We start from the raw sequence: 27260 nt of genomic DNA on the forward strand, positions 1-27260 counted from the left end.
AGCCTACAACTAGTAATACCAGGTAGTGGTGGGCCCTATTAGACTATAGCCTACAACTAGTGATACCAGGTAGTGGTGGGCCCTATTAGACTATAGCCTACAACTAGTGATACCAGGTAGTGGTGGGCCCTATTAGACTATAGCCTACAACTAGTAATACCAGGTAGTGGTGGGCCCTATTAGACTATAGCCTACAACTAGTGATACCAGGTAGTGGTGGGCCCTATTAGACTATAGCCTACAACTAGTGATACCAGGTAGTGGTGGGCCCTATTAGACTATAGCCTACAACTAGTGATACCAGGTAGTGGTGGGCCCTATTAGACTATAGGCTACAACTAGTGATACCAGGTAGTGATGGGCCCTATTAGACTATAGGCTACAACTAGTGATACCAGGTAGTGGTGGGCCCTATTAGACTATAGCCTACAACTAGTGATACCAGGTAGTGGTGGGCCCTATTAGACTATAGCCTACAACTAGTGATACCAGGTAGTGCTGGGCCCTATTAGACTATAGCCTACAACTAGTAATACCAGGTAGTGGTGGGCCCTATTAGACTATAGCCTACAACTAGTAATACCAGGTAGTGGTGGGCCCTATTAGACTATAGCCTGCCTACAACTATTGATACCAGGTAGTGGTGGGCCCTATTAGACTATAGCCTACAACTAGTGATACCAGTTAGTGGTGGGCCCTATTAGACTATAGCCTACAACTAGTGATACCAGGTAGTGGTGGGCCCTATTAGACTATAGCCTACAACTAGTAATACCAGGTAGTGGTGGGCCCTATTAGACTATAGCCTACAACTAGTGATACCAGGTAGTGGTGGGCCCTATTAGACTATAGCCTACAACTAGTAATACCAGGTAGTGGTGGGCCCTATTAGACTATAGCCTGCCTACAACTATTGATACCAGGTAGTGGTGGGCCCTATTAGACTATAGCCTACAACTAGTGATACCAGTTAGTGGTGGGCCCTATTAGACTATAGCCTACAACTAGTGATACCAGGTAGTGGTGGGCCCTATTAGACTATAGCCTACAACTAGTAATACCAGGTAGTGGTGGGCCCTATTAGACTATAGCCTACAACTAGTGATACCAGGTAGTGGTGGGCCCTATTAGACTATAGCCTACAACTAGTGATACCAGGTAGTGGTGGGCCCTATTAGACTATAGCCTACAACTAGTAATACCACGTAGTGGTGGGCCCTATTAGACTATAGCCTACAACTAGTGATACCAGGTAGTGGTGGGCCCTATTAGACTATAGCCTACAACTAGTGATACCAGGTAGTGGTGGGCCCTATTAGACTATAGCCTACAACTAGTAATACCAGGTAGTGGTGGGCCCTATTAGACTATAGCCTACAACTAGTAATACCAGGTAGTGGTGGACCCTATTAGACTATAGCCTACAACTAGTAATACCAGGTAGTGGTGGACCCTATTAGACTATAGCCTACAACTAGTGATACCAGGTAGTGCTGGGCCCTATTAGACTATAGCCTACAACTAGTAATACCAGGTAGTGGTGGGCCCTATTAGACTATAGCCTACAACTAGTAATACCAGGTAGTGGTGGGCCCTATTAGACTATAGCCTGCCTACAACTATTGATACCAGGTAGTGGTGGGCCCTATTAGACTATAGCCTACAACTAGTGATACCAGGTAGTGGTGGGCCCTATTAGACTATAGCCTACAACTAGTGATACCAGGTAGTGGTGGGCCCTATTAGACTATAGCCTACAACTAGTAATACCAGGTAGTGGTGGGCCCTATTAGACTATAGCCTACAACTAGTGATACCAGGTAGTGGTGGGCCCTATTAGACTATAGCCTACAACTAGTGATACCAGGTAGTGGTGGGCCCTATTAGACTATAGCCTACAACTAGTAATACCAGGTAGTGGTGGGCCCTATTAGACTATAGCCTACAACTAGTGATACCAGGTAGTGGTGGGCCCTATTAGACTATAGCCTACAACTAGTGATACCAGGTAGTGGTGGGCCCTATTAGACTATAGCCTACAACTAGTGATACCAGGTAGTGGTGGGCCCTATTAGACTATAGGCTACAACTAGTGATACCAGGTAGTGATGGGCCCTATTAGACTATAGGCTACAACTAGTGATACCAGGTAGTGGTGGGCCCTATTAGACTATAGCCTACAACTAGTGATACCAGGTAGTGGTGGGCCCTATTAGACTATAGCCTACAACTAGTGATACCAGGTAGTGCTGGGCCCTATTAGACTATAGCCTACAACTAGTAATACCAGGTAGTGGTGGGCCCTATTAGACTATAGCCTACAACTAGTAATACCAGGTAGTGGTGGGCCCTATTAGACTATAGCCTGCCTACAACTATTGATACCAGGTAGTGGTGGGCCCTATTAGACTATAGCCTACAACTAGTGATACCAGTTAGTGGTGGGCCCTATTAGACTATAGCCTACAACTAGTGATACCAGGTAGTGGTGGGCCCTATTAGACTATAGCCTACAACTAGTAATACCAGGTAGTGGTGGGCCCTATTAGACTATAGCCTACAACTAGTGATACCAGGTAGTGGTGGGCCCTATTAGACTATAGCCTACAACTAGTAATACCAGGTAGTGGTGGGCCCTATTAGACTATAGCCTGCCTACAACTATTGATACCAGGTAGTGGTGGGCCCTATTAGACTATAGCCTACAACTAGTGATACCAGTTAGTGGTGGGCCCTATTAGACTATAGCCTACAACTAGTGATACCAGGTAGTGGTGGGCCCTATTAGACTATAGCCTACAACTAGTAATACCAGGTAGTGGTGGGCCCTATTAGACTATAGCCTACAACTAGTGATACCAGGTAGTGGTGGGCCCTATTAGACTATAGCCTACAACTAGTGATACCAGGTAGTGGTGGGCCCTATTAGACTATAGCCTACAACTAGTAATACCAGGTAGTGGTGGGCCCTATTAGACTATAGCCTACAACTAGTGATACCAGGTAGTGGTGGGCCCTATTAGACTATAGCCTACAACTAGTGATACCAGGTAGTGGTGGGCCCTATTAGACTATAGCCTACAACTAGTAATACCACGTAGTGGTGGGCCCTATTAGACTATAGCCTACAACTAGTGATACCAGGTAGTGGTGGGCCCTATTAGACTATAGCCTACAACTAGTGATACCAGGTAGTGGTGGGCCCTATTAGACTATAGCCTACAACTAGTAATACCAGGTAGTGGTGGGCCCTATTAGACTATAGCCTACAACTAGTGATACCAGGTAGTGGTGGGCCCTATTAGACTATAGCCTACAACTAGTAATACCAGGTAGTGGTGGGCCCTATTAGACTATAGCCTACAACTAGTGATACCAGGTAGTGGTGGGCCCTATTAGACTATAGCCTACAACTAGTGATACCAGGTAGTGGTGGGCCCTATTAGACTATAGCCTACAACTAGTGATAGCAGGTAGTGGTGGGCCCTATTAGACTATAGCCTGCAACTAGTGATACCAGGTAGTGGTGGGCCCTATTAGACTATAGCCTACAACTAGTAATACCAGGTAGTGGTGGGCCCTATTAGACTATAGCCTACAACTAGTAATACCAGGTAGTGGTGGGCCCTATTAGACTATAGCCTACAACTAGTGATACCAGGTAGTGGTGGGCCCTATTAGACTATAGCCTACAACTAGTGATACCAGGTAGTGGTGGGCCCTATTAGACTATAGCCTACAACTAGTAATACCAGGTAGTGGTGGGCCCTATTAGACTATAGCCTACAACTAGTAATACCAGGTAGTGGTGGGCCCTATTAGACTATAGCCTACAACTAGTGATACCAGGTAGTGGTGGGCCCTATTAGACTATAGGCTACAACTAGTGATACCAGGTAGTGATGGGCCCTATTGGACTATAGGCTACAACTAGTGATACCAGGTAGTGGTGGGCCCTATTAGACTATAGCCTACAACTAGTGATACCAGGTAGTGCTGGGCCCTATTAGACTATAGCCTACAACTAGTAATACCAGGTAGTGGTGGACCCTATTAGACTATAGCCTAAAACTAGTAATACCAGGTAGTGGTGGACCCTATTAGACTATAGCCTACAACTAGTGATACCAGGTAGTGGTGGGCCCTATTAGACTATAGCCTACAACTAGTAATACCAGGTAGTGGTGGGCCCTATTAGACTATAGCCTACAACTAGTGATACCAGGTAGTGGTGGGCCCTATTAGACTATAGCCTACAACTAGTAATACCAGGTAGTGGTGGGCCCTATTAGACTATAGCCTACAACTAGTAATACCAGGTAGTGGTGGGCCCTATTAGACTATAGCCTACAACTAGTGATACCAGGTAGTGGTGGGCCCTATTAGACTATAGCCTACAACTAGTGATACCAGGTAGTGGTGGGCCCTATTAGACTATAGCCTACAACTAGTGATACCAGGTAGTGGTGGGCCCTATTAGACTATAGCCTACAACTAGTGATACCAGGTAGTGCTGGGCCCTATTAGACTATAGCCTACAACTAGTAATACCAGGTAGTGGTGGGCCCTATTAGACTATAGCCTACAACTAGTAATACCAGGTAGTGGTGGGCCCTATTAGACTATAGCCTGCCTACAACTATTGATACCAGGTAGTGGTGGGCCCTATTAGACTATAGCCTACAACTAGTGATACCAGTTAGTGGTGGGCCCTATTAGACTATAGCCTACAACTAGTGATACCAGGTAGTGGTGGGCCCTATTAGACTATAGCCTACAACTAGTAATACCAGGTAGTGGTGGGCCCTATTAGACTATAGCCTACAACTAGTGATACCAGGTAGTGGTGGGCCCTATTAGACTATAGCCTACAACTAGTGATACCAGGTAGTGGTGGGCCCTATTAGACTATAGCCTACAACTAGTAATACCAGGTAGTGGTGGGCCCTATTAGACTATAGCCTACAACTAGTGATACCAGGTAGTGGTGGGCCCTATTAGACTATAGCCTACAACTAGTGATACCAGGTAGTGGTGGGCCCTATTAGACTATAGCCTACAACTAGTGATACCAGGTAGTGGTGGGCCCTATTAGACTATAGCCTACAACTAGTGATACCAGGTAGTGGTGGGCCCTATTAGACTATAGCCTACAACTAGTGATACCAGGTAGTGGTGGGCCCTATTAGACTATAGCCTACAACTAGTGATACCAGGTAGTGGTGGGCCCTATTAGACTATAGCCTACAACTAGTGATACCAGGTAGTGGTGGGCCCTATTAGACTATAGCCTACAACTAGTGATACCAGGTAGTGGTGGGCCCTATTAGACTATAGCCTACAACTAGTGATACCAGGTAGTGGTGGGCCCTATTAGACTATAGCCTACAACTAGTAATACCAGGTAGTGGTGGGCCCTATTAGACTATAGCCTACAACTAGTGATACCAGGTAGTGGTGGGCCCTATTAGACTATAGCCTACAACTAGTAATACCAGGTAGTGGTGGGCCCTATTAGACTATAGCCTACAACTAGTAATACCAGGTAGTGGTGGGCCCTATTAGACTATAGCCTACAACTAGTGATAGCAGGTAGTGGTGGGCCCTATTAGACTATAGCCTACAACTAGTGATACCAGGTAGTGGTGGGCCCTATTAGACTATAGCCTACAACTAGTAATACCAGGTAGTGGTGGGCCCTATTAGACTATAGCCTACAACTAGTAATACCAGGTAGTGGTGGGCCCTATTAGACTATAGCCTACAACTAGTGATACCAGGTAGTGGTGGGCCCTATTAGACTATAGCCTACAACTAGTAATACCAGGTAGTGGTGGGCCCTATTAGACTATAGCCTACAACTAGTAATACCAGGTAGTGGTGGGCCCTATTAGACTATAGCCTACAACTAGTGATACCAGGTAGTGGTGGGCCCTATTAGACTATAGCCTACAACTAGTAATACCAGGTAGTGGTGGGCCCTATTAGACTATAGCCTACAACTAGTGATAGCAGGTAGTGGTGGGCCGTATTAGACTATAGCCTGCAACTAGTGATACCAGGTAGTGGTGGGCCCTATTAGACTATAGCCTACAACTAGTAATACCAGGTAGTGGTGGGCCCTATTAGACTATAGCCTACAACTAGTGATACCAGGTAGTGGTGGGCCCTATTAGACTATAGCCTACAACTAGTGATACCACGTAGTTGTGGGCCCTATTAGACTATAGCCTACAACTAGTGATACCAGGTAGTGGTGGGCCCTATTAGACTATAGCCTACAACTAGTGATACCAGGTAGTGGTGGGCCCTATTAGACTATAGCCTACAACTAGTAATACCAGGTAGTGGTGGGCCCTATTAGACTATAGCCTACAACTAGTAATACCAGGTAGTGGTGGGCCCTATTAGACTATAGCCTACAACTAGTGATACCAGGTAGTGGTGGGCCCTATTAGACTATAGCCTACAACTAGTAATACCAGGTAGTGGTGGGCCCTATTAGACTATAGCCTACAACTAGTAATACCAGGTAGTGGTGGGCCCTATTAGACTATAGCCTACAACTAGTAATACCAGGTAGTGGTGGGCCCTATTAGACTATAGCCTACAACTAGTAATACCAGGTAGTGGTGGGCCCTATTAGACTATAGCCTACAACTAGTGATACCAGGTAGTGGTGGGCCCTATTAGACTATAGCCTACAACTAGTAATACCAGGTAGTGGTGGGCCCTATTAGACTATAGCCTACAACTAGTAATACCAGGTAGTGGTGGGCCCTATTATACTATAGCCTACAACTAGTGATACCAGGTAGTGGTGGGCCCTATTAGACTATAGCCTACAACTAGTAATACCAGGTAGTGGTGGGCCCTATTAGACTATAGCCTACTGCAAACTACTGCTGTTTGTTCCTGAACTGGCCGAGTGGCAGAGCTATCCTTCAGCACCACAAGTTGGTTCAACTTCTTTAACACCATGAAAGAACTGAATATAATAGCATAGTATAACAGGCCTATACCGTTACTCTTACACCAAAAACAGCTCATTTCTAATGACATTTTAGGATGGTTAGTTGAAGCTGAATAGTCACATTCCTTTTTAATCATGCGCCAAAACTCAACAGAACGAGCCACTAGGCAGGATATCCGCTTTGATTGAAACAAAATACAAAGGCTAATAGTTTGTTAACACCATCTGCTTTAATTCGCTCACGAAACAATCATTTAAGATCTAAATGCATATTCCCATGAAACTGATCAACCAAAATCATTGGCATGGAGATGCAGTTTGGACGGTAAACGTGAAGAATTTGCCTATCATTCACGATGGACAGGGATGATGGCCTATTTTTAAATTAGATATGCCTAACTTGGTGTTTGAGGGTTTTAAAAATAGACCAATTGGAGGATGCATTTTATGTATATTCTAAAGTATAGGCTATTCAATTGGCTGCATCTCTCGGTACCAACTTTAATTAAGTTAATTACGAGGTAATACATTTTTTTGCGCTCCCTCACCTGCTACACCACTGATCATCGGACGTCACAGATAATATCAGTTCCCAACAGTAGACGCGCGGTCGCGCCGCCTATACGCCGCCGACTCACCGTGCAGGCTGGGCTCTCCGACAGCGTCAGGAGGGAATCCACTAAAAGCAACAGATCACGAGCTAAATCCTTTACCGTCCAGATGTTGATATTGATCCTGATGATGAATGTTGTTCCCTTGAATATTAGCTTTGTCTGTCGACAGGCAGCGTCAGCTGGAGGATGAAGTGGAGATGGAGGTAGAGGGAGAAACACTTCATCCATGCCTTGAAGTTGCCATAAAATTGTTTCGATTAATTCAACTGTTGAGCCTAGCGTGATAAATGATGAATAGGCCTATATTTGACATCGTTTTTTAAGGAAGGAACCCCCAGGTAGAGAAGCTGTTGGTACTGTAACAGGTAATGACTGTCCAAGTGATCATCAATAAATACCCTCCTACTGTTGATCAATCGCAGACGAGGGGGCATAGATTTAGGCTACGGACTTCGGCTTGCATCGAGAAAAAAAATGTGTGGCGAACATGTCCTCATAATAAATGCGCAAACTGTTTTTGCCGGGAAGCATGCGGACGCCTTACTCTCTCTCTTTCCGGTACCGCTCTTCCTCTCTTTCCGGTACCGCTCTTCCCGGTACCACTCTCCAAACCTTATAGTTTATCATTGGAGAGAACGCGGCACCCCTCGTTAATCATATTAACAAGAGATAGACAGGGAAAGAAAGAGACAAGAGAGAAAGAGAGGAGGACAGGAGAGAGAAAGAGAGGAGGACAGGAGAGAGAAAGAGAGGAGGACAGGAGAGAGAAAGAGGAGGACAGGAGAGAGAGCTCCTTGTTGTTCCTGTTTTATTTGGATGCAAACATCATAGACCATGGGTATCAAACTCAATTTGTGGAGGGCTGTGTGTCTGCTGGTTAATTCCCTTTAATCCGTGTCCAACTAAGACCTAGACAATCTGGTGAGTGGAGTTCCTAACTAAACCAGTTATGTACTAACTCTTAATTTAACATTTATTATCAAAAAGATGAACAGTTGAAAAACAGTTCAGTTCTTCAGAGTACAGAAGGTAGTACACACACACACACAGTCCCCCCCCCTCCCTCACACACACACACACACACACACGGTCCCCCCCTCCCTCAGGTACATTTGGCCTCCATGTCGTAGAGGTGTAGCAGGTCAGAGATGATAGCATCAATGTGTTCCTTAGTGATGTCTTCACACAGCACCTAGAGACACAGAGAGAAGGGCTCAATACACACACACCCATACTATCACATGCTTACACACACCACACACACACACACACACACACACACACACACACACACACACACACACACACTCCCCTACCTGCCACCACTCTCTCTCCCCGACAGGAACCTCCACCCCGTAGCTGAGTAGTGCCAGGTACAGTGTTGCTATGGCGATGTGTTGGGGAGCGTAGCGCACACACATGGTGCCATGGTAACAGTCTCTAAGCAACGCCCAGGTGGTCTCGGCGACGGGAGTTCTGGACCAGGCGTGACGATTCACTAACGACTTCACCGACAGGAGGTAGTGGAGGAGATACTACACAACGAACACACACACGTTAGAAACGCAGACCAGGTATGACCTGACTGTCCACGGGGTCAGGGGTCAGAGGGCTGCAAAAATCTGAACTCATGAAGTGCAGCAGTGGCTTGTGGGACTGCGTACCCACATCCATACCCACACATGCAATCAGAGCCAGCCCTAGCCTTTTGGGGCCCTGTCATGCAGTCAGAGCCAGCCCTAGCCTTTTGGGGCCCTGTCATGCAGTCAGAGCCAGCCCTAGCCTTTTGGGGGACATACAGTATATCACAAAAGTGAGTACACCCCTCACATTTTTGTAAATATTTGAGTATATCTTTTCATGTGACAACACTGAAGAAATGACACTTTGCTACAATGTAAGGTAGTGAGTGTACAGCTTGTATAACAGTGTAAATTTGCTGTCCCCTCAAAATAACTCAACACACAGCCATTAATGTCTAAACCGCTGGCAACAAAAGTGAGTACACCCCTAAGTGAAAATGTCCAAATTGTGGCCAAAGTGTCAATATTTTGTGTGGCCACCATCATTTTGCAGCACTGCCTTAACCCTCTTGGGCATGGAGTTCACCAGAGCTTTTTTAATTTTTTTATTGTGATGTCCTTATGGAGTATTGTGATGTCCTTATGGAGTATTGTGATGTCCTTATGGGGTATTGTCATGTCCTTATGGAGTATTGTGATGTCCTTATGGAGTATTGTGATGTCCTTATGGGGTATTGTCATGTCCTTATGGAGTATTGTGATGTCCTTATGGAGTATTGTGATGTCCTTATGGAGTATTGTGATGTCCTTATGGAGTATTGTGATGTCCTTATGGAGTATTGTGATGTCCTTATGGAGTATTGTGATGTCCTTATGGAGTATTGTGATGTCCTTATGGAGTATTGTGATGTCCTTATGGGGTATTGTGATGTCCTTATGGGGTATTGTGATGTCCTTATGGGGTGTTTGTCATGTCCTTATGGGGTGTTGTCATGTCCTTATGGGGTGTTGTGATGTCCTTATGGGGTATTGTCATGTCCTTATGGGGTATTGTCATGTCCTTATGGGGTATTGTCATGTCCTTATGGGGTATTGTCATGTCCTTATGGGGTATTGTGATGTCCTTATGGAGTATTGTGATGTCCTTATGGAGTATTGTGATGTCCTTATGGAGTATTGTGATGTCCTTATGGGGTATTGTGATGTCCTTATGGGGTATTGTGATGTCCTTATGGAGTATTGTGATGTCCTTATGGTCCTTATGGGGTGTTGTCATGTCCTTATGGGGTATTGTGATGTCCTTATGGAGTATTGTGATGTCCTTATGGAGTATTGTGATGTCCTTATGGAGTGTTGTGATGTCCTTATGGGGTGTTGTGATGTCCTTATGGGGTGTTGTGATGTCCTTATGGGGTGTTGTGATGTCCTTATGGGGTGTTGTGATGTCCTTATGGAGTATTGTGTGTAGATTGATGAGGGGGAAAAACAACCTAATCAACTTTAGAATAAGGTTGTAACCTAACAAAATGTGGAGAAACTTAAAGGGTCTGAATACATTCCGAATGCACTGTAAGCAGGTGTGCAATGGATTATGGTCATTGTAGTTAAGTACCACATTTTCTGCACTAATCTATGTAGAATACTGTTCTGTTGGAAACTACAAAATCGCACAGTTCAGGCTGGATCTGATTTATCTCTAGAGAAACTACACATCGAGCTCACAGAAAGAAAAAAAATCAAAATAGAATTCAAATAATTGAACCGACATCGGTCAATTAGTAGTTTAAAAAACGAAAAATAACAGACATTTCGGTTAAGTGTTCAGCACATTAATAATGAGAAACTGTTGATGCACAACCAAATGTAGAAATTGCACCTTGTGTATTCTCCTATTCTAACCGTCAACAGGAAGTTGAGACTGAGTTCCTAAAAGTATTACTATTTTTGTATTATTTTTTGGAAAGGGAGGAATTGATCTGTTGGCCTACAAAAAGATGGGCCACCAGTTGTCTATCCCTGGGTTAGAGGTTAGGAGTCAGGGGTTAGAGTTCAGGAGTTAGGGGTCAGGGGTTAGAGTTCAGGAGTTAGGGGTCAGAGGTCAGGGGTTAGAGTTCAGGAGTTAGGGGTCAGAGGTTAGAGTTCAGGAGTTAGGGGTCAGAGGTCAGGGGTTAGAGTTCAGGAGTCAGTACAGACCTTGTGTGGGTGCTGGAAGGAGACATGGAAGTTGAGTTGTCTGAGGACCAGGAGTTCACACTGCACCACACTGTCCCTGAGGTCCCAGAACTCACCATCACAGTTCAGAGGTTCACTACTACTGTGGAAATACCTGGGGAGAGAGAGAGCAAGAGAGAGAGAGAGTGGTGGTGGGGGATAAGGAGAGAGGACAGAGAGGGAGGAGGAGAGGGAGATTATAAAAGCAGGGTTATGTAGAGTAAGAGGAAAAAAACTTAAAGTTCATCGGCATACGCATCTTGGGGCGGCAGGTAGCCTAGCGGTTAGAGAATTGGGCCAGTAACCGAAAGGTTGCTGGATCGAATCCCCTAGTTGACAAGGTAATAATCTGCCATTCTGCCCCTGAACAAGGCAGTTAACCCACTGTTCCTAGGCCGTCATTGTAAATAAGAATTTGTTCTTAACTGACTTGCCTAGTTAAATAAAGGTAAAATAAAAAATATAAAAAATATGCCATTTCCAGCTACAATAGTCATTAACAATGTCTACACCTTATTTCTGATCAATTTGATGTTATTTTAATGGACACAAAAATTAGCTTATCTTTCAAAAACATGGACATTTCTAAGTGACCCCAAACGTTTGAAAGGTAGTGTGTATATACATAAAAACAACCCTGCCTACCTGTGACACACGTTGATGATGTCACGGGTGCGGAGGTGCTGCTCCTCCACCTTGCCTGCTAGGTAGATGCAGCTCATAGCCACCAGGTAGGGCTCATACACCGTCACACTCACACACTGGAAGAACCGGTGGTAAAACACACACGCTGTCGCCACGGGCACTGAACGCATGCCCAACTTCACACCTAGCGAGAGAGCGAGAAAGAGCGAGGCGGGGAGACAGAGTGTTAAGGGTCGGGGTGGTATAGGCTTTTGCGCCAGCCAAGCCTCGACACCTTATTCTACTAATAAAGGCCGTATTTAAAATTATGATATACTCAGATGTGTTAGCACTTGTCTGGAGCAAAAGCTTGCACCCACACCGGCCCAGGCAGGGTGAGACTGACCCCCCATAGTGAATATGGGTTGGAGTTCTGTTTCGGTACTGTACCCGTTTCCATGATGAACCGACACACACGGAAGTGGGTTTTAATCTCCCGTGTGGAGTCCGTATCAGTGTCCAAGGCTGGAGCACCTCTCTTCCCCCCCGGTGTACCGTCCAGCCGTGAGACGGCCTCCATGGAACCGGGTGTAATGAACCTGGCCATCTCTAGAATAGCTAGCTAACGTTAGCTATTAGCTAAACAGTTCTTTGCCCTGTACAGAATGGAGAATGTTACACTAACATTGACTATAGTAGTTAACAAGACGCATTAACTAGTTTATCTGGTTTCTTTCCAGCTTGTCTGCTACTAATTAGGGCTAATCATAGCCAATTGAAATGATTATCTGGGCTACCAACACGCTGGCTAGTCTCTCACTTCCGCACACAATAATATCAAAGACCGAATTGAAACGTGCTACAGTTATGCCAGCAGCAAAAACGATGACGTCACTTGCGTATGTTAATGAAGAAACCTCCAAACTAAAAGCCCAAATTTCTAAATATTGCAATGTGGATAATTCATTCAAAATATATTGAATTTTAATCAGTGGCCACTTCTACTTTTATTGTGCCAACAAGAAAAGGAAAGGTGAATAATTTATGATTTTTTTTAAAAATATGGTTGAGAAAAATGTTTTAACCAATAATGAAAGAATACAATGTTGACACTGGTATGTTGAGAATACTGGGCTGTAGAGACGTTTCTACCGGTGGGGATTATAATATTCAGTAGGGTCTTTACTAACCAAATATGGTTCGTTTTGAAGGGGGACTGTGTCATACTTTCTTTTTTCTTTTTTCTTTATTAACTAGGCAAGTCAGTTAAGAACAAATTCTAAATTTACAATGACGGTCTACCCCAGCCAAACCCTCCCCTAACCCGGATGACGCTGGGCCCATTGTGCGCCGCCCTATTGGACATACATACCCAGCAGCCCTTTGTTCCCCAGCCCGCCATAGTCCCCAATGCAATATACTGTAATAGACTGTACATGGAAACATATTGGCTTGTAGAGAGAACATTTTTCTACCGGTCTCAGCTAAAGTGGGTGGGAAATACTCAGAAGGGTCTCTACTAAGCAAATATGTGTAGTTTTGGAGGGGGATTGTGTCGTACATACCCAGCAGTTTTCTGTCTACAACCCAATGTGTATTCCATGTACAGTCTATTGCAGTGTATTGTATTGGAGGTTATAGAGGCGGTGGAGTGAAAAGCCAGCAGCAGGCCATTTTTTTATTTTTTTTTTATTTAACCTTTATTTAACCAGGTAGGCAAATTGAGAACACGTTCTCATTTACAATTGCGACCTGGCCAAGATAAAGCAAAGCAGTTCGACACATACAACAACACATAGTTACACATGGAGTAAAACAAACATATAGTCAATAATACAGTGAAAAAAAATAAGTCTATATACAATGTGAGCAAGTGAGGTGAGATAAGGGAGGTGAAGGCAAACAAATATATGTATAAATAAATAAAAATATAAAAAGGCCATGGAGGCGAAGCAGCAGGCCATGAGACACAGTCCCCCTCCAAAACAACCATAATTGGTTAATAGAGACCCTACAACAAATTAGAAATTAACTTTTTCAAAGAGGATTGCAATGCTGTGAAAAAACAGTTGTACTGCACTAGAGGGCAAAAAAAAAATCGATATTCCCAAAGTCTTTGCAGGGGGGACTCTTATTGTAAAGTGAAAAAATCCGCGAGCCTGATAGCATAATATCCTGCTGCTAGGAGAACGGTAATAAACAACACGGTGTTGTTGTTGTTGTGGTGCCGCTGCAGGTCTGGGGCCTGTTGCACAAAAGTAGAATTAAGACATCCGGGATAAATGACTCAGCTGAGCTCAATGAAGCCAAAACATGTGCGTCCAGGCTTAATTGGTTGCACAAAGACCAAGCCAGGATGAGCAGACACGGATTCATTAAGCCAGGTGAAACCAATCCTGGATAGGTGCGCGCTCACGGCTCACTCAAATAGACCCCGCCACAGATCACAGATTAACTGATTTACCATGGCAACTAGAGCCGCGTACTTTTCCCCGTCGGAAGCACAAATCCTCATGGAGGCATACGAGGAGGTAAAAGATATAATTAAGAAGAAAGGCAACACCGCCACAGTGATAAAGCAAAGAGAAAAAGCGTGGCAAAGTATTGCAGACCGCCTGAATGCGTAAGTAGTGCACAATTACACACTCACCGCTCCGCTGAAACATCACAATTACAATTCAAATATTTAATTCACATCTCCAAAAATGCAGTTGTACTGTAATTATGAAACGGTTAAATTTTTAATTGAAATGCACTGCAGATATGAGTGAAATTGTGTAAAGTAACTCCATCACACTGTATAAAGCTATGATAAATTTTGCTATTTTTACTGAAAACAAGACAAAAATACCAAGTAATTTTTTGCAGTGTGACTCCATTAAATGTGTGTGTGTGTGTGTGTGTGTGTGTGTGTGTGTGTGTGTGTGTGTGTGTGTGTGTGTGTGTGTGTGTGTGTGTGTGTGTGTGTAGATTAAACATGAACGGGCCAAAACGGACATGGCAGCAGGTCAAAATCAAATACAAGAACATTCTGCAGAATGGTATGGTCCCTGACTAATATTTAACAAAGCACAAGCATATATTGTACCCAGAAGGTGCCTGCTCACACATTGTCTGTACTGTTTTAGCAGTGAAAAAGAATACCCACAGACAAGGCACGGGTGGTGGGTCACCAAAGGCTGACCTTACCCCAGCAGAGGACATGGCCTTGGAGCTAAATAAAGGCAGGCCCGTCTTAGAGCGGATCCCTGGGGGGAAAGAGACGAGCATAGGTTCCTCCCAAGATGCCACCCGCTTCATTCAAGGTATGTCCTTCCATCTCTACATGGGATACAACCACATTCATATTGAATCAATTTGGACTGTCTGACTTTGGTTTACCTATTGCCTTGCAGTGTCTGGCAGCACTGTGTTCCTGTTAGAGCCACCAGCACAAGCACCAGACGATGCTGATCCAGTGAGTACTCCATCAAAGGCATACTGTAGGCCTGGCATGTCTTGTCTACTAGCTTCAATATGAATCCGATTAAATGTGATAGGGTGAAGGCCCCAGTGCAGCAGCAACAGCACATGATGGAGACGATGATGAGGAGGAGACCATCTCTCTGGATTCCAGAAGGCATGAGGTATCATGTTAAGACTGTGAAAGTACTATTTACTCTACAATGGTGAGGAGTCCTCATCAAAATCAAAAAATCTAATTTATTTTACAGGACCCAGATGCTATACAGTGGGAAAACCAGCCTGGCAACATAGTGCGTATTAATAAAAGGACACCACATCCTGCCAAATTCCAGCTGCGCTAATTGTATTGTGTTCACAGAGCTCACAAGCTATCAGAAAGTTGTATGGCAACCACCTCCGGCGCCAAATAGAACTGGCAGACATAGACATTCAGTACAAGAAGAAAAAGATGGAAAATCTTGCACTGGAGTCCGAAATAAAAAAGAGGACAATTAGGAAACTGGACCTTGAAATAAAAAAACTTGAGAGGGAGGTGAGATATGCCTTCAATGTACACTGTATGCTAACTGTAACACAAATGTATTAATCATTATTTTTCTTTCCTCCCCCAGCTCCAAGAAGATGACACAGCTCAAAATAAAAATTAGGTATATTCTCGTAAAGTCAAGTGAGCCATGACATATGAGCTCTTATTGTGAGCACACAGGACGGTGGCATCTTTCTAAGGTTTTTTTTATTTTCCCAGCAATCAGTACAACCAAGTCATCGTTATAAGGCATCGCCCTCTTTTGCCCACCCCCCCAGCACCAGGTGTGGCCACTAGCCTATATGAAGGCCCAAAATTGTGTGTTCCTTTCTGCTCTGACAATGGCATGCCCATTCGTGCGAGATGTGGTGGATGAAGAAGCACTTGTGCTGAGGAGAGCCTTCAGGCGAGAAAGGGTCTTCAGGGACCGGTTGGACCCACTGGCCTTCCCTGATGACCATCTATATGAAAGATACAGGTTTTCTGCAGATGGCATCAGGTATCTATGCAGACTACTGGGTCCCAGGATTAAGCACCGCACTGCACGGAGCCATGCACTGAGTGTGGAGCAAATGGTTTGTGTGGCCTTGCGCTTTTTTGCTAGTGGAGCCTTCCTGTACTCAGTGGGGGATGCAGAACAGCTGAACAAGGCCACAATTTGCCGCACAATAAGGAGTGTGTGTCTGGCTATCAAAGCATTAGCAGATGTCTTCATCTCCTTCCCTGGCCACAGAAGACTCTGTGACATCAAAGAGGAGTTCTATAGGATTGCAGGTAAGAGGATCTACAAATTACAGGACAACTGTTAACACATAGTAGGATACTCATTACTTTGTGTGACAGGTTTCCCCAATGTCATTGGTGCAGTGGACTGCACACACATAAGGATAAAAGCCCCCTCAGGTGCCCATGAGGCCGATTTTGTGAATAGGAAATCCTTTCACAGCATTAATGTTCAGGTGAACATAACTTTTTGATATTGTCCATTGACGAACACTCTGCATTGCCAGTGATGTGCATTGATTGGTGTAATATTCCTCATCTTATGATTTCAGATGGTCTGCAATTTTTTATTTTTTTTATTTTATTTTACCGTTATTTTACCAGGTAAGTTGACTGAGAACACGTTCTCATTTGCAGCAACGACCTGGGGAATAGTTACAGGGGAGAGGAGGGGGATGAATGAGCCAATTGTAAACTGGGGATTATTAGGTGACCGTGATGGTTGAGGGCCAGATTGGGAATTTGCAGGTAAGACTGTGTGATCAGCAATGTTGTGGCAAAATGGCCTGGCTCAGTCCATGACTCCAGAATCTTTTGGGCCTCTGAAATCTATCAGTGCCTATCACAAGGTAAGCCACACAACCCCTATTTATAACCATCATGGCTGTGTCAAGAATATCACTGTGTTTATGAGGTAGTAATGATGAGATTTTGTGTTGACAGGTGAATTCTCTGGTGTGTTGCTGGGAGACAGGGGGTATGGCTGCCAGCCTTTTCTCCTGACACCTTTCACAGACCCCCAGGAAGCACAGCAGGCCTACAACCATGCCCATGCCAGGACCAGGGCCAGAGTTGAAATGACCTTTGGCCTCCTGAAGGCACGCTTTCACTGCCTTCACAAATTAAGGGTCAGCCCTGTTAGGGCATGTGATATTACTGTGGCTTGTGCTGTCCTCCACAATGTGGCCTGCCTGAGGAAGGAGAGGGCCCCCAGAGTGCCACCAGCCATGGACTGGGACAATCCGGCAATCTTCCCTGATGACGACAGTGGTCGGCTGCTGAGGGACCAATATGTGTTGAATTATTTTAGTTAGTATGTGTGCTTTCAATTTTGGTTAAATATGTCCTGCGGTGGCAGAGGAATTTGGGTTTTTTTGGGTTCGTTTTTTGACGAATTTGGCCTCTTATGATGTTTGTGCGGTATACTGTGTGTAATACAAGGCTGCAGGGAGGCTACTGCATCCATTCATTTGTCTGTTCAGTTGATGTGTATGGATTTGTCCTGCATTTATTTTAGTGTGCAGACAGGCAGGGTGTGTTATATACAGACCTTTGAATGTGTATGTATCATTTTGTATAATATGCTTGGATTCTGTGCTTTCCATCTTGTAGAGTCACTGTGACTTCAGTTTCGAAAGGAGCTGATGGTTTACCTGCTTTGTTTTGTCCTTATTCAATAAAGGAACATAATGTTACACATTGTGTTTTTATATTCATATGGAATGTGTATTTGTTTATATGACAGAGTACTAGGGCCACACTGAAGAAAAAGGATAAAGTCATAAATTTATGAGGCTGGTTCTTTCTGCAGAAAAGCTACATATTGTTTTTACAGTTTTGATACTTATGACAATGTGATACTTAATATTCTGGCACATCAGCATGTCTTTGTTTATGAAACCATACTGAAGTACAATTTCACGAAATGCCCCACATCTGTCATTTTAACAACTGTCCTCCTTTAAAACAACTGGTTACAATATTATGACTTGTGTTTTTTTCCCCTCTGTGGCCCTAATATTCTATCATTTTATATATATAGCCTTATAGTCTATGGGAAACTGTAAATTATCTAATGATAGCAACATCATCTAAAAATCATTTTTTATCCAAAATCATTGAAATTAATGATCACAAACGTTTAAATAATAACAGTGGGTCTAGTTATATGTGATAACAATGTATAGTGAGCAGTGAAATAACTATTGGTTTCCATTTGTGGTGACTGCTGACTGACATTAGGGATGAGATTAAATAGATCCTGGAATTTAGCCTGGTCTGGAGCAGGCTAGCTCCACAGAATAAATCTCCATGGTAATTTATACCATAACATATCCTCCTGCCCCCTATCCATCTTTAGTGCAACCGGATTACGGATCAATTGAGCCAGGATCACCAAGATATCCTGGCTTAATCCCTTATCCTAGTTTTGTGCAACAGGCCCCTGGCCAGCTTGATGTCCCTCTACCGGTAGGGCTGGCGCCATTCTTATTGGCTCAGCAGTGGCTCTAAACAACAAACACTTGCATTCTGTTACCCAAATAGCACAGTCATATTTCTGTTTCTGTAACAGATGCTGTGGAATCGTACCGGTGTTGATGTTATGGGTATGTAACAGCTCAACTTGTGACAGAAGAGCTCCGATGTAACCTAGACAACTCTAAAACGGACCGGGGCGACGACTTCCTGCAATACTCCGTTGTTGCTATGCAACCTGTCATCAACAAACAGAGTCGCTAGCCGCTAGGCATGTCGTCGGGTTACTCGGCTAATCAGGTAAAAATGACAACATTCATGAAATAAAAACACACCTTTTGTTTATTTTTTGTTATTGTGTAGAGCAGTAAACATGTGCTGTTGTGTGTTTTAGTATGAAAATGCTTTCAACTCGAAGAAACTGCAAAATTGGACCGTGCCAAAGCATTTCAAGGAGGTAACTTACAGTACCTAGCTAACGTTAAGTGTTGTTTGTGAATTGTGCAAGACAAATATGCAAATAGTGTTACTTTCTCTCCATGAGTTGAACTTAGTTGAAATCAACTGTGTGTGTGTGTGTGTGTGTGTGTGTGTGTGTGTGTGTGTGTGTGTGTGTGTGTGTGTGTGTGTGTGTGTGTGTGTGTGTGTGTGTGTGTGTGTGTGTGTGTGTGTGTGTGTGTGTGTGTGTGTGTGTAGAGGCCCTCAGCAGCAGAGGGTCACACCATCTTCATCGCCAGTGACCGTGGACATCTCCTACCAGGAGTGAAGGCTAAGGTTAGTGAACAACACACATGCACTGAGACCTGTACATGCATGTATATTTATGTGCTTATGGATGTCTGTCTGTGCTTAATTATGTGTGTGTGCGTGTAGCGCGGCAGTGCGTGGCCAGATTTTAAGGGGACATGGGAGCTGCCTGCTCGTCTCCCTCCTGCCTCCATCAACCCCACGGCTCGCTCTGAGGAGGGCAGACAGCGTCTCACACACACATACACACACACACACTCCAGACTGGACATCCACACACACAGGGCTGCCAAAACCACCACCACACCAGCCGCAGACGGTCAGACGGAAGAGGATCAGGTTAGACACACTCTCTCCTCTCATCTCTCCTCTCTTCTCCTTTATGCTCTTCTCTCCTCTCTTCTCCTTTATGCTCTTCTCTCCTCTCTTCTCCTTTATGCTCCCCCCTCCTTTATCCTCTCCTCCTCTCTCCTCTCCTCTCCTCTCCTTTATCCTCTCCTCTCTTCTTCTTTATCCTCTCCTCTCCTTTATCCTATCCTCTCCCCTCCTTTATCCTCTCCAGTCTTCTCCTTTATCCTCTCCTCTCTTCTCCTTTATCCTCTCCTCTCCTTTATCCTCTCCTCTCTTCTCCTTTATCCTCTCCAGTCTTCTCCTTTATCCTCTCCTCTCTTCTCCTTTATCCTCTCCTCTCCTTTATCCTCTCCTCTCTTCTCCTTTATCCTCTCCAGTCTTCTCCTTTATCCTCTCCTCTCCCCTCCTTTATCCTCTCTTCTCCTTTATCCTCTCTTCTCATTTATCCTCTCTCCTCTCCTTTGTTCTCCTCTCTTCTCTTTTATGCTCCTCTTCTCCTTAATGATCTCCTCTCCTCTTTTCTCCCCTATCCTCTCTCCTCCTCTCCTCTCTTTTCCTTTATGCTCTCACCTACTCTTCTGTCTCCTCTCATCTCTTCTCTTTTCTTCTCCCTCATTCTCTTTGTTCCACATACAGACCTGCAATGCCCCAACTTCAGAGAGACCAGTCACAGGAGAAAGACCAGTCACCGGACAATCAGGTCGTGGGGAGAGACCTTTGACTCAAGCCTCAGAGAGAGAGAGAGCAGTCTCCCACCCTGACACACAGCAAGAGGAGAGAGTAGCCACTAGAGGGAACACCTCGGCTGGAGAGAGAACAGTTAGCCGGGGAGAGAGAGAACCCTCTTCAGCTGCCCAAGAGAATCACACAATAGGTTGACTAGTAAACATATCTACCTCCCCATCTCTCTTTCTCTCTACTCTCTCTCTCCATCTTTCTCTCGAGCAGTCTCACACCCAGAATATATTTAGTTTCCTGATGTCCTGAGTGCTTTTAGTTTACTGATGTACACTAACAGAATCATACAACATTAAAACTCTGTAAAACCATTTCCTGTGCGTGTGTCAGGATCGGTTGTGTTGGAGGAAAACAGTGAAACACCTTACCACTGCTACACCTGTTTATCAGCGGAGCCTTGTCTGTCAGCGAAACTTTTCATTCAGCCTCATTTACTGCCTTAAAAAAAAACATAGCTGACTTGTGGCTGACTTGCTTTAAAAAATGTTGTTTCTACTGATAATTGAGATGTGCAAACTATGGCATAAGGGTACGACAAGCAAATAAGAGGCAATCCGTAATTTCAATTAAGACATTAATGAGCGAGCTAGGATGGACGTAGTCAATATAACTATTTGTTCCACACTTTTGAAATGTACAGCAACAGAATTCAGAACATGGGCCGTTCTTACAGTGTTCTCCCTGTGCACCAAGTCAGAACCGTAGGATAAATAAAGGGGGCATATACGCAGACAATGAAAGCTCTTACAATATTCAATGACATTTCTCAAAAACAGGTTATAGGCTACATGTGCACCAACAAGTCAGAACAGTAGGTGAAATTAAGAGGGGTAAATAGACCAAATTATTAGGGTGAGGCACATGGGCTACTAACAGCTTATTGCACAAAATACACATAGTATGACTTTCTTAGCTACAGTATACATATCTCCCTGGCATATTACATCAGTCATGCAGCAGCATACAATACATTTTTGGACTCACATTGTTATGCATATCAGCATCATCACAACATATCAGCATCATCACAACATATCAGCATCATCACAACATATCAGCATCAACTCAACATATCAGCATCATCACAACATATCAGCATCAACACAACATATCAGCATCATCACAACATATCAGCATCAACTCAACATATCAGCATCAACACAACATATCAGCATCATCACAACATATCAGCATCAACACAACATATCAGCATCATCACAACATATCAGCATCATCACAACATATCAGCATCAACACAACATATCAGCATCATCACAACATATCAGCATCAACACAACATATCAGCATCATCACAACATATCAGCATCAACACAACATATCAGCATCATCACAACATATCAGCATCAACACAACATATCAGCATCATCACAACATATCAGCATCATCACAACATATCAGCATCATCACAACATATCAGCATCATCACAACATATCAGCATCATCACAACATATCAGCATCATCACAACATATCAGCATCATCACAACATATCAGCATCATCACAACATATCAGCATCATCACAACATATCAGCATCATCACAACATATCAGCATCAACTCAACATATCAGCATCATCACAACATATCAGCATCAGTCTGTCCAATAGGCTGACCTATAGCCTGGGAACCAGTCTGTCCAATAGGAAACCCCATATAGCCTGGGAACCAGTCTGTCCAATAGGTTGACCTATAGCCTGGGAACCAGTCTGTCCAATAGGAAACCCCCTATAGCCTGGGAACCAGTCTGTCCAATAGGCTGACCTATAGCCTGGGAACCAGTCTGTCCAATAGGCTGACCTATAGCCTGGGAACCAGTCTGTCCAATAGGAAACCCCCTATAGCCTGGGAACCAGTCTGTCCAATAGGAAACCCCCTATAGCCTGGGAACCAGTCTGTCCAATAGGTTGACCTATAGCCTGGGAACCAGTCTGTCCAATAGGAAACCCCCTATAGCCTGGGAACCAGTCTGTCCAATAGGTTGACCTATAGCCTGGGAACCAGTCTGTCCAATAGGAAACCCCCTATAGCCTGGGAACCAGTCTGTCCAATAGGCTGACCTATAGCCTGGGAACCAGTCTGTCCAATAGGCTGACCTATAGCCTGGGAACCAGTCTGTCCAATAGGGAACCCCCTATAGCCTGGGAACCAGTCTGTCCAATAGGAAACCCCCTATAGCCTGGGAACCAGTCTGTCCAATAGGTTGACCTATAGCCTGGGAACCAGTCTGTCCAATAGGAAACCCCCTATAGCCTGGGAACCAGTCTGTCCAATAGGTTGACCTATAGCCTGGGAACCAGTCTGTCCAATAGGAAACCCCCTATGGCCTGGGAACCAGTCTGTCCAATAGGTTGACCTATAGCCTGGGAACCAGTCTGTCCAATATGAAACCCCCTATAGCCTGGGAACCAGTCTGTCCAATAGGCTGACCTATAGCCTGGGAACCAGTCTGTCCAATAGGCTGACCTATAGCCTGGGAACCAGTCTGTCCAATAGGTTGACCTATAGCCTGGGAACCAGTCTGTTCAATGGGTTGACCTATAGCCTGGGAACCAGTCTGTCCAATAGGTTGACCTATAGCCTGGGAACCAGTCTGTCCAATAGGTTGACCTATAGCCTGGGAACCAGTCTGTCCAATAGGAAACCCCCTATAGCCTGGGAACCAGTCTGTCCAATAGGCTGCCCTATAGCCTGGGAACTAGTATGTCCAATAGGAAACCCCCTATAGCCTGGGAACCAGTCTGTCCAATAGGTTGACCTATAGCCTGGGAACCCGTCTGTCCAATAGGTTGACCTATAGCCTGGGAACCAGTCTGTCCAATAGGTTGACCTATAGCCTGGGAACCAGTCTGTCCAATAGGTTGACCTATAGCCTGGGAACCAGTCTGTCCAATAGGAAACCCCCTATAGCCTGGGAACCAGTCTGTCCAATAGGCTGCCCTATAGCCTGGGAACTAGTATGTCCAATAGGAAACCCCCTATAGCCTGGGAACCAGTCTGTCCAATAGGTTGACCTATAGCCTGGGAACCCGTCTGTCCAATAGGTTGACCTATAGCCTGGGAACCAGTCTGTTTCTGCTATAATTCCACTCCTTTCCACTTTATTAATTACAGAGAAAAAGGATTGGAATGTTAGGTGAAACAGGTTGTGGATTTCAGGCTAGTTGTCTTTATAGACCTTCTCTAGTATGACTAGTTCTCTATAGACCTTCTCTAGTCTGACTAGTTGTCTCTATAGACCTTCTCTAGCCTGACTAGTTGTCTCTATAGACCTTCTCTAGTCTGACTAGTTGTCTCCATAGACCTTCTCTAGTCTGACTAGTTGTCTCTATAGACCTTCTCTAGTCTGACTAGTTGTCTCCATAGACCTTCTCTAGTCTGACTAGTTGTCTCCATAGACCTTCTCTAGTCTGACTAGTTGTCTCTATAGACCTTCTCTAGTCTGACTAGTTGTCTCCATAGACCTTCTCTAGTCTGACTAGTTGTCTCCATAGACCTCTAGTCTGACTAGTTGTCTCCATAGACCTTCTCTAGTCTGACTAGTTGTCTCCATATACCTCTAGTCTGACTAGTTGTCTCTATAGACCTCTAGTCTGACTAGTTGTCTCTATTGACCTTCTCTAGTCTGACTAGTTGTCTCTATAGACCTTCTCTAGCCTGACTAGTTGTCTCCATAGACCTTCTCTAGTCTGACTAGTTGTCTCTATAGACCTTCTCTAGTCTGACTAGTTGTCTCCATAGACCTTCTCTAGTCTGACTAGTTGTCTCCATAGACCTTCTCTAGTCTGACTAGTTGTCTCCATAGACCTTCTCTAGTCTGACTAGTTGTCTCTATATACCTTCTCTAGTCTGACTAGTTGTCTCTATAGACCTTCTCTAGTCTGACTAGTTGTCTCCATAGACCTTCTCTAGTCTGACTAGTTGTATCTATAGACCTCTAGTCTGACTAGTTGTCTCCATAGACCTTCTCTAGTCTGACTAGTTGTATCTATAGACCTCTAGTCTGACTAGTTGTCTCTATAGACCTTCTCTAGTCTGGCCCTCGCTACATGTTCGTCGTCAGACCCACTGGCTCCAGGTCATCTACAAGTCTATGCTAGGTAAAGCGCCGCCTTATCTCAGTTCACTGGTCACGGTGGCAACACCCACCCGTAGCACGCGCTCCAGCAGGTGTATCTCACTGATCATCCCTAAAGCCAAAACCTCATTTGGACGCCTTTCCTTCCAGTTCTCTGCTGCCTGCGACTGGAACGAATTGCAAAAATCTCTGAAGTTGGAGACTTTTATCTCCCTCAACAACTTTAAACATCTGCTATCTGAGCAGCTAACCGATCGCTGCAGCTGTACATAGTCCATCTGTAAACTACCCACCCAATTTACCTACCTCACCCCCCATACTGCTTTTATTTATTTACTTTTCTGCTCTTTTGCACACCAGTATCTCTTCTTGCACATGATCATCTGATGATTTATCACCCCAGTGTTAATCTGCTAAATGGTAATTATTCGCTCCTATGGCATATTTATTGCCTACCTCCTCATGCCTTTTGCACACATTGTATATAGATTCTCTTTTTTCCCCCTACTATGTTATTGACTTGTTTATTGTTTACTCCATGTGTAACTCTGTGTTGTTGTCTGTTCACACTGCTTTGCTTTATCTTGGCCAGGTCGCAGTTGCAAATGAGAACTTGTTCTCAACTAGCCTACCTGGTTAAATAAAGGTGAAATAAAAATAAATAAAATAGTCGGACTAGTTGTCTCTATATACCTTCTCTAGCCTGACTAGTTGTCTCCATAGACCTTCTCTAGTCTGACTAGTTGTCTCCATAGACCTTCTCTAGCCTGACTAGTTGTCTCTATAGACCTCTAGTCTGACTAGTTGTCTCCATAGACCTTCTCTAGTCTGACTAGTTGTCTCTATAGACCTCTAGTCTGACTAGTTGTCTCCATAGACCTTCTCTAGTCTGACTAGTTGTCTCCATAGACCTTCTCTAGTCTGACTAGTTGTCTCTATAGACCTCTAGTCTGACTAGTTGTCTCCATAGACCTTCTCTAGTCTGACTAGTTGTCTCCATAGACCTTCTCTAGTCTGACTAGTTGTCTCTATTGACCTTCTCTAGTCTGACTAGTTGTCTCTATATACCTAGTCGGACTAGTTGTCTCCATAGACCTTCTCTAGTCTGAGAGTGAACTGGGCAGTCTGGCAGGGTTTCTGTCTCCATAGACCTTCTCTAGTCTGAGAGTGAACTGGGCAGTCTGGCAGGGTTTCTGTCTCTATAGACCTTCTCTAGTTTGAGAGTGAACTGGGCAGTCTGGCAGGGTTTCTGTCTCTATAGACCTTCTCTAGTCTGAGAGTGAACTGGGCAGTCTGGCCAGTTGTCTCCATAGACCTTCTCTAGTCTGAGAGTGAACTGGGCAGTCTGGCAGGGTTTCTGTCTCTATAGACCTTCTCTAGTTTGAGAGTGAACTGGGCAGTCTGGCAGGGTTTCTGTCTCTATAGACCTTCTCTAGTCTGAGAGTGAACTGGGCAGTCTGGCAGGGTTTCTGTCTCTATAGACCTTCTCTAGTCTGAGAGTGAACTGGGCAGTCTGGCAGGGTTTCTGTCTCTATAGACCTTCTCTAGTCTGAGAGTGAACTGGGCAGTCTGACAGGGTTTCCCACGGCTGAATCTGGTTGATGATCCCTGCATATGGCATGGTAACAGTTACTTTACACACACAAACACCCAAAGAGTATATCAAATTCCATCACCTTTATTGTTTTTACAAGAAACACATCAATGTTGCCTCAGGTGTGTGTGTTCAGGCTGTGTGAGTGTGTGTTCAGGCTGTGTGAGTGTGTGTTCAGGCTGTGTGTGTGTGTGTTCAGGCTGTGTGTGTGTGTTCAGACTGTGTGTGTGTGTTCAGGCTGTGTGAGTGTGTGTGTGTGTATGTTCAGGCTGTGTGTGTGGACAGTGTCTGTAGGACAGTAGTGAGAACAGACAGGAATCCTCTCAGAGCTGTCTGGTCTCCTGGATGCTGTCTCATTACCACTAGCAAGCCTTCTTCCTTCTCTCCCTCCCCCTCTCCCTCCCCCTCTTCCTCTCCCTTCCCCTCCCCCTCTTTCTCCCCCTCTCTCTCTCCCTCCCCCTCTTTCTCTCCCTTCCCCTCTTTCTCTCCCTCCCCCTCTCTCTCTCCCTCCCCTCCAGTGTGTCGTAGTTCTGCCAGTATGAGTGTGTGTGGTGTCTTTGTAGAGAAGTGTGAGGTGTGTGTGTAGAGGTACACCCTCCAGGGGTGTGTGTTTGGGGGGGTGAAAGCCAGCGTCTGGATGTTGACCAGCTGTAGCGCCACCTGCAGGCTCTCCGGGGAACAACGGGGAACAGGACACGCCACACACACCTAGAAAATAACAAATAAATAAATAAATAGTCACAAACACCTAGAGAAAACCGAACCAGAAACCAACGGTTACCCTCTGTGTGTAATACTAAAACACTGTGACAGTTGATGG

General features: G+C 44.7%; 4 protein-coding genes across 6 annotated transcripts in view; 2 read left to right on the top strand and 2 right to left on the bottom strand.

The window, feature by feature from the left end:
- Window positions 1–8378: 8378 nt before the first annotated feature.
- On the bottom strand, window positions 8379–12805 carry ccnq (cyclin Q). Its single transcript, XM_071373279.1, has 5 exons — window positions 12396–12805; window positions 11967–12150; window positions 11304–11436; window positions 8904–9122; window positions 8379–8779 (listed from the first exon to the last, which is right to left on the bottom strand). Exons 1-5 carry the CDS (start codon window positions 12550–12552, stop codon window positions 8690–8692), a joined length of 783 nt encoding a protein of 260 aa, XP_071229380.1. The 5' UTR covers window positions 12553–12805; the 3' UTR covers window positions 8379–8689.
- Window positions 12806–14781: 1976 nt separating this feature from the next.
- Window positions 14782–16706, top strand: LOC139557927 (uncharacterized). Of its 2 annotated transcripts, XM_071373280.1 has the most exons (6): window positions 14782–14986; window positions 15074–15250; window positions 15341–15402; window positions 15485–15571; window positions 15659–15700; window positions 15769–16706. In XM_071373280.1, the coding sequence occupies exons 1-6, from the start codon at window positions 14923–14925 to the stop codon at window positions 15994–15996; spliced, it is 660 nt and encodes a 219-aa protein (XP_071229381.1). In that variant the 5' UTR covers window positions 14782–14922; the 3' UTR covers window positions 15997–16706. The 2 variants fall into 2 exon arrangements, with proteins under 2 accessions (XP_071229381.1, XP_071229382.1); XM_071373281.1 differs by having other exon boundaries at window positions 15659–16706.
- A 2250-nt stretch (window positions 16707–18956) lies between these two features.
- On the top strand, window positions 18957–21062 carry cfap126 (cilia and flagella associated protein 126). The gene is made up of 5 exons (XM_071373282.1): window positions 18957–19215; window positions 19310–19372; window positions 19612–19689; window positions 19789–20001; window positions 20650–21062. Exons 1-5 carry the CDS (start codon window positions 19189–19191, stop codon window positions 20890–20892), a joined length of 624 nt encoding a protein of 207 aa, XP_071229383.1. The 5' UTR covers window positions 18957–19188; the 3' UTR covers window positions 20893–21062.
- A 5446-nt stretch (window positions 21063–26508) lies between these two features.
- Window positions 26509–27260, bottom strand: part of ap4b1 (adaptor related protein complex 4 subunit beta 1) — a 33847-nt gene continuing 33095 nt past the window's right edge. Inside the window, exons 15-16 of one of the 2 annotated variants that reach the window (XM_071373284.1) lie at window positions 26709–27148; window positions 26509–26639 (exon numbers count right to left, since the gene is read on the bottom strand). In XM_071373284.1, coding sequence (XP_071229385.1) covers window positions 26636–26639; window positions 26709–27148 — 444 coding nt within the window. In that variant the 3' untranslated portion in view covers window positions 26509–26635. Of the gene's footprint in view, window positions 27149–27260 lie in introns of both variants that reach the window. The other variant, XM_071373283.1, reaches the window with a different exon arrangement.

The sequence above is a fragment of the Salvelinus alpinus genome, chromosome 28, assembly GCF_045679555.1.
Source record: "Salvelinus alpinus chromosome 28, SLU_Salpinus.1, whole genome shotgun sequence".
Classification (NCBI taxonomy): Eukaryota; Metazoa; Chordata; class Actinopteri; order Salmoniformes; family Salmonidae; genus Salvelinus; species Salvelinus alpinus.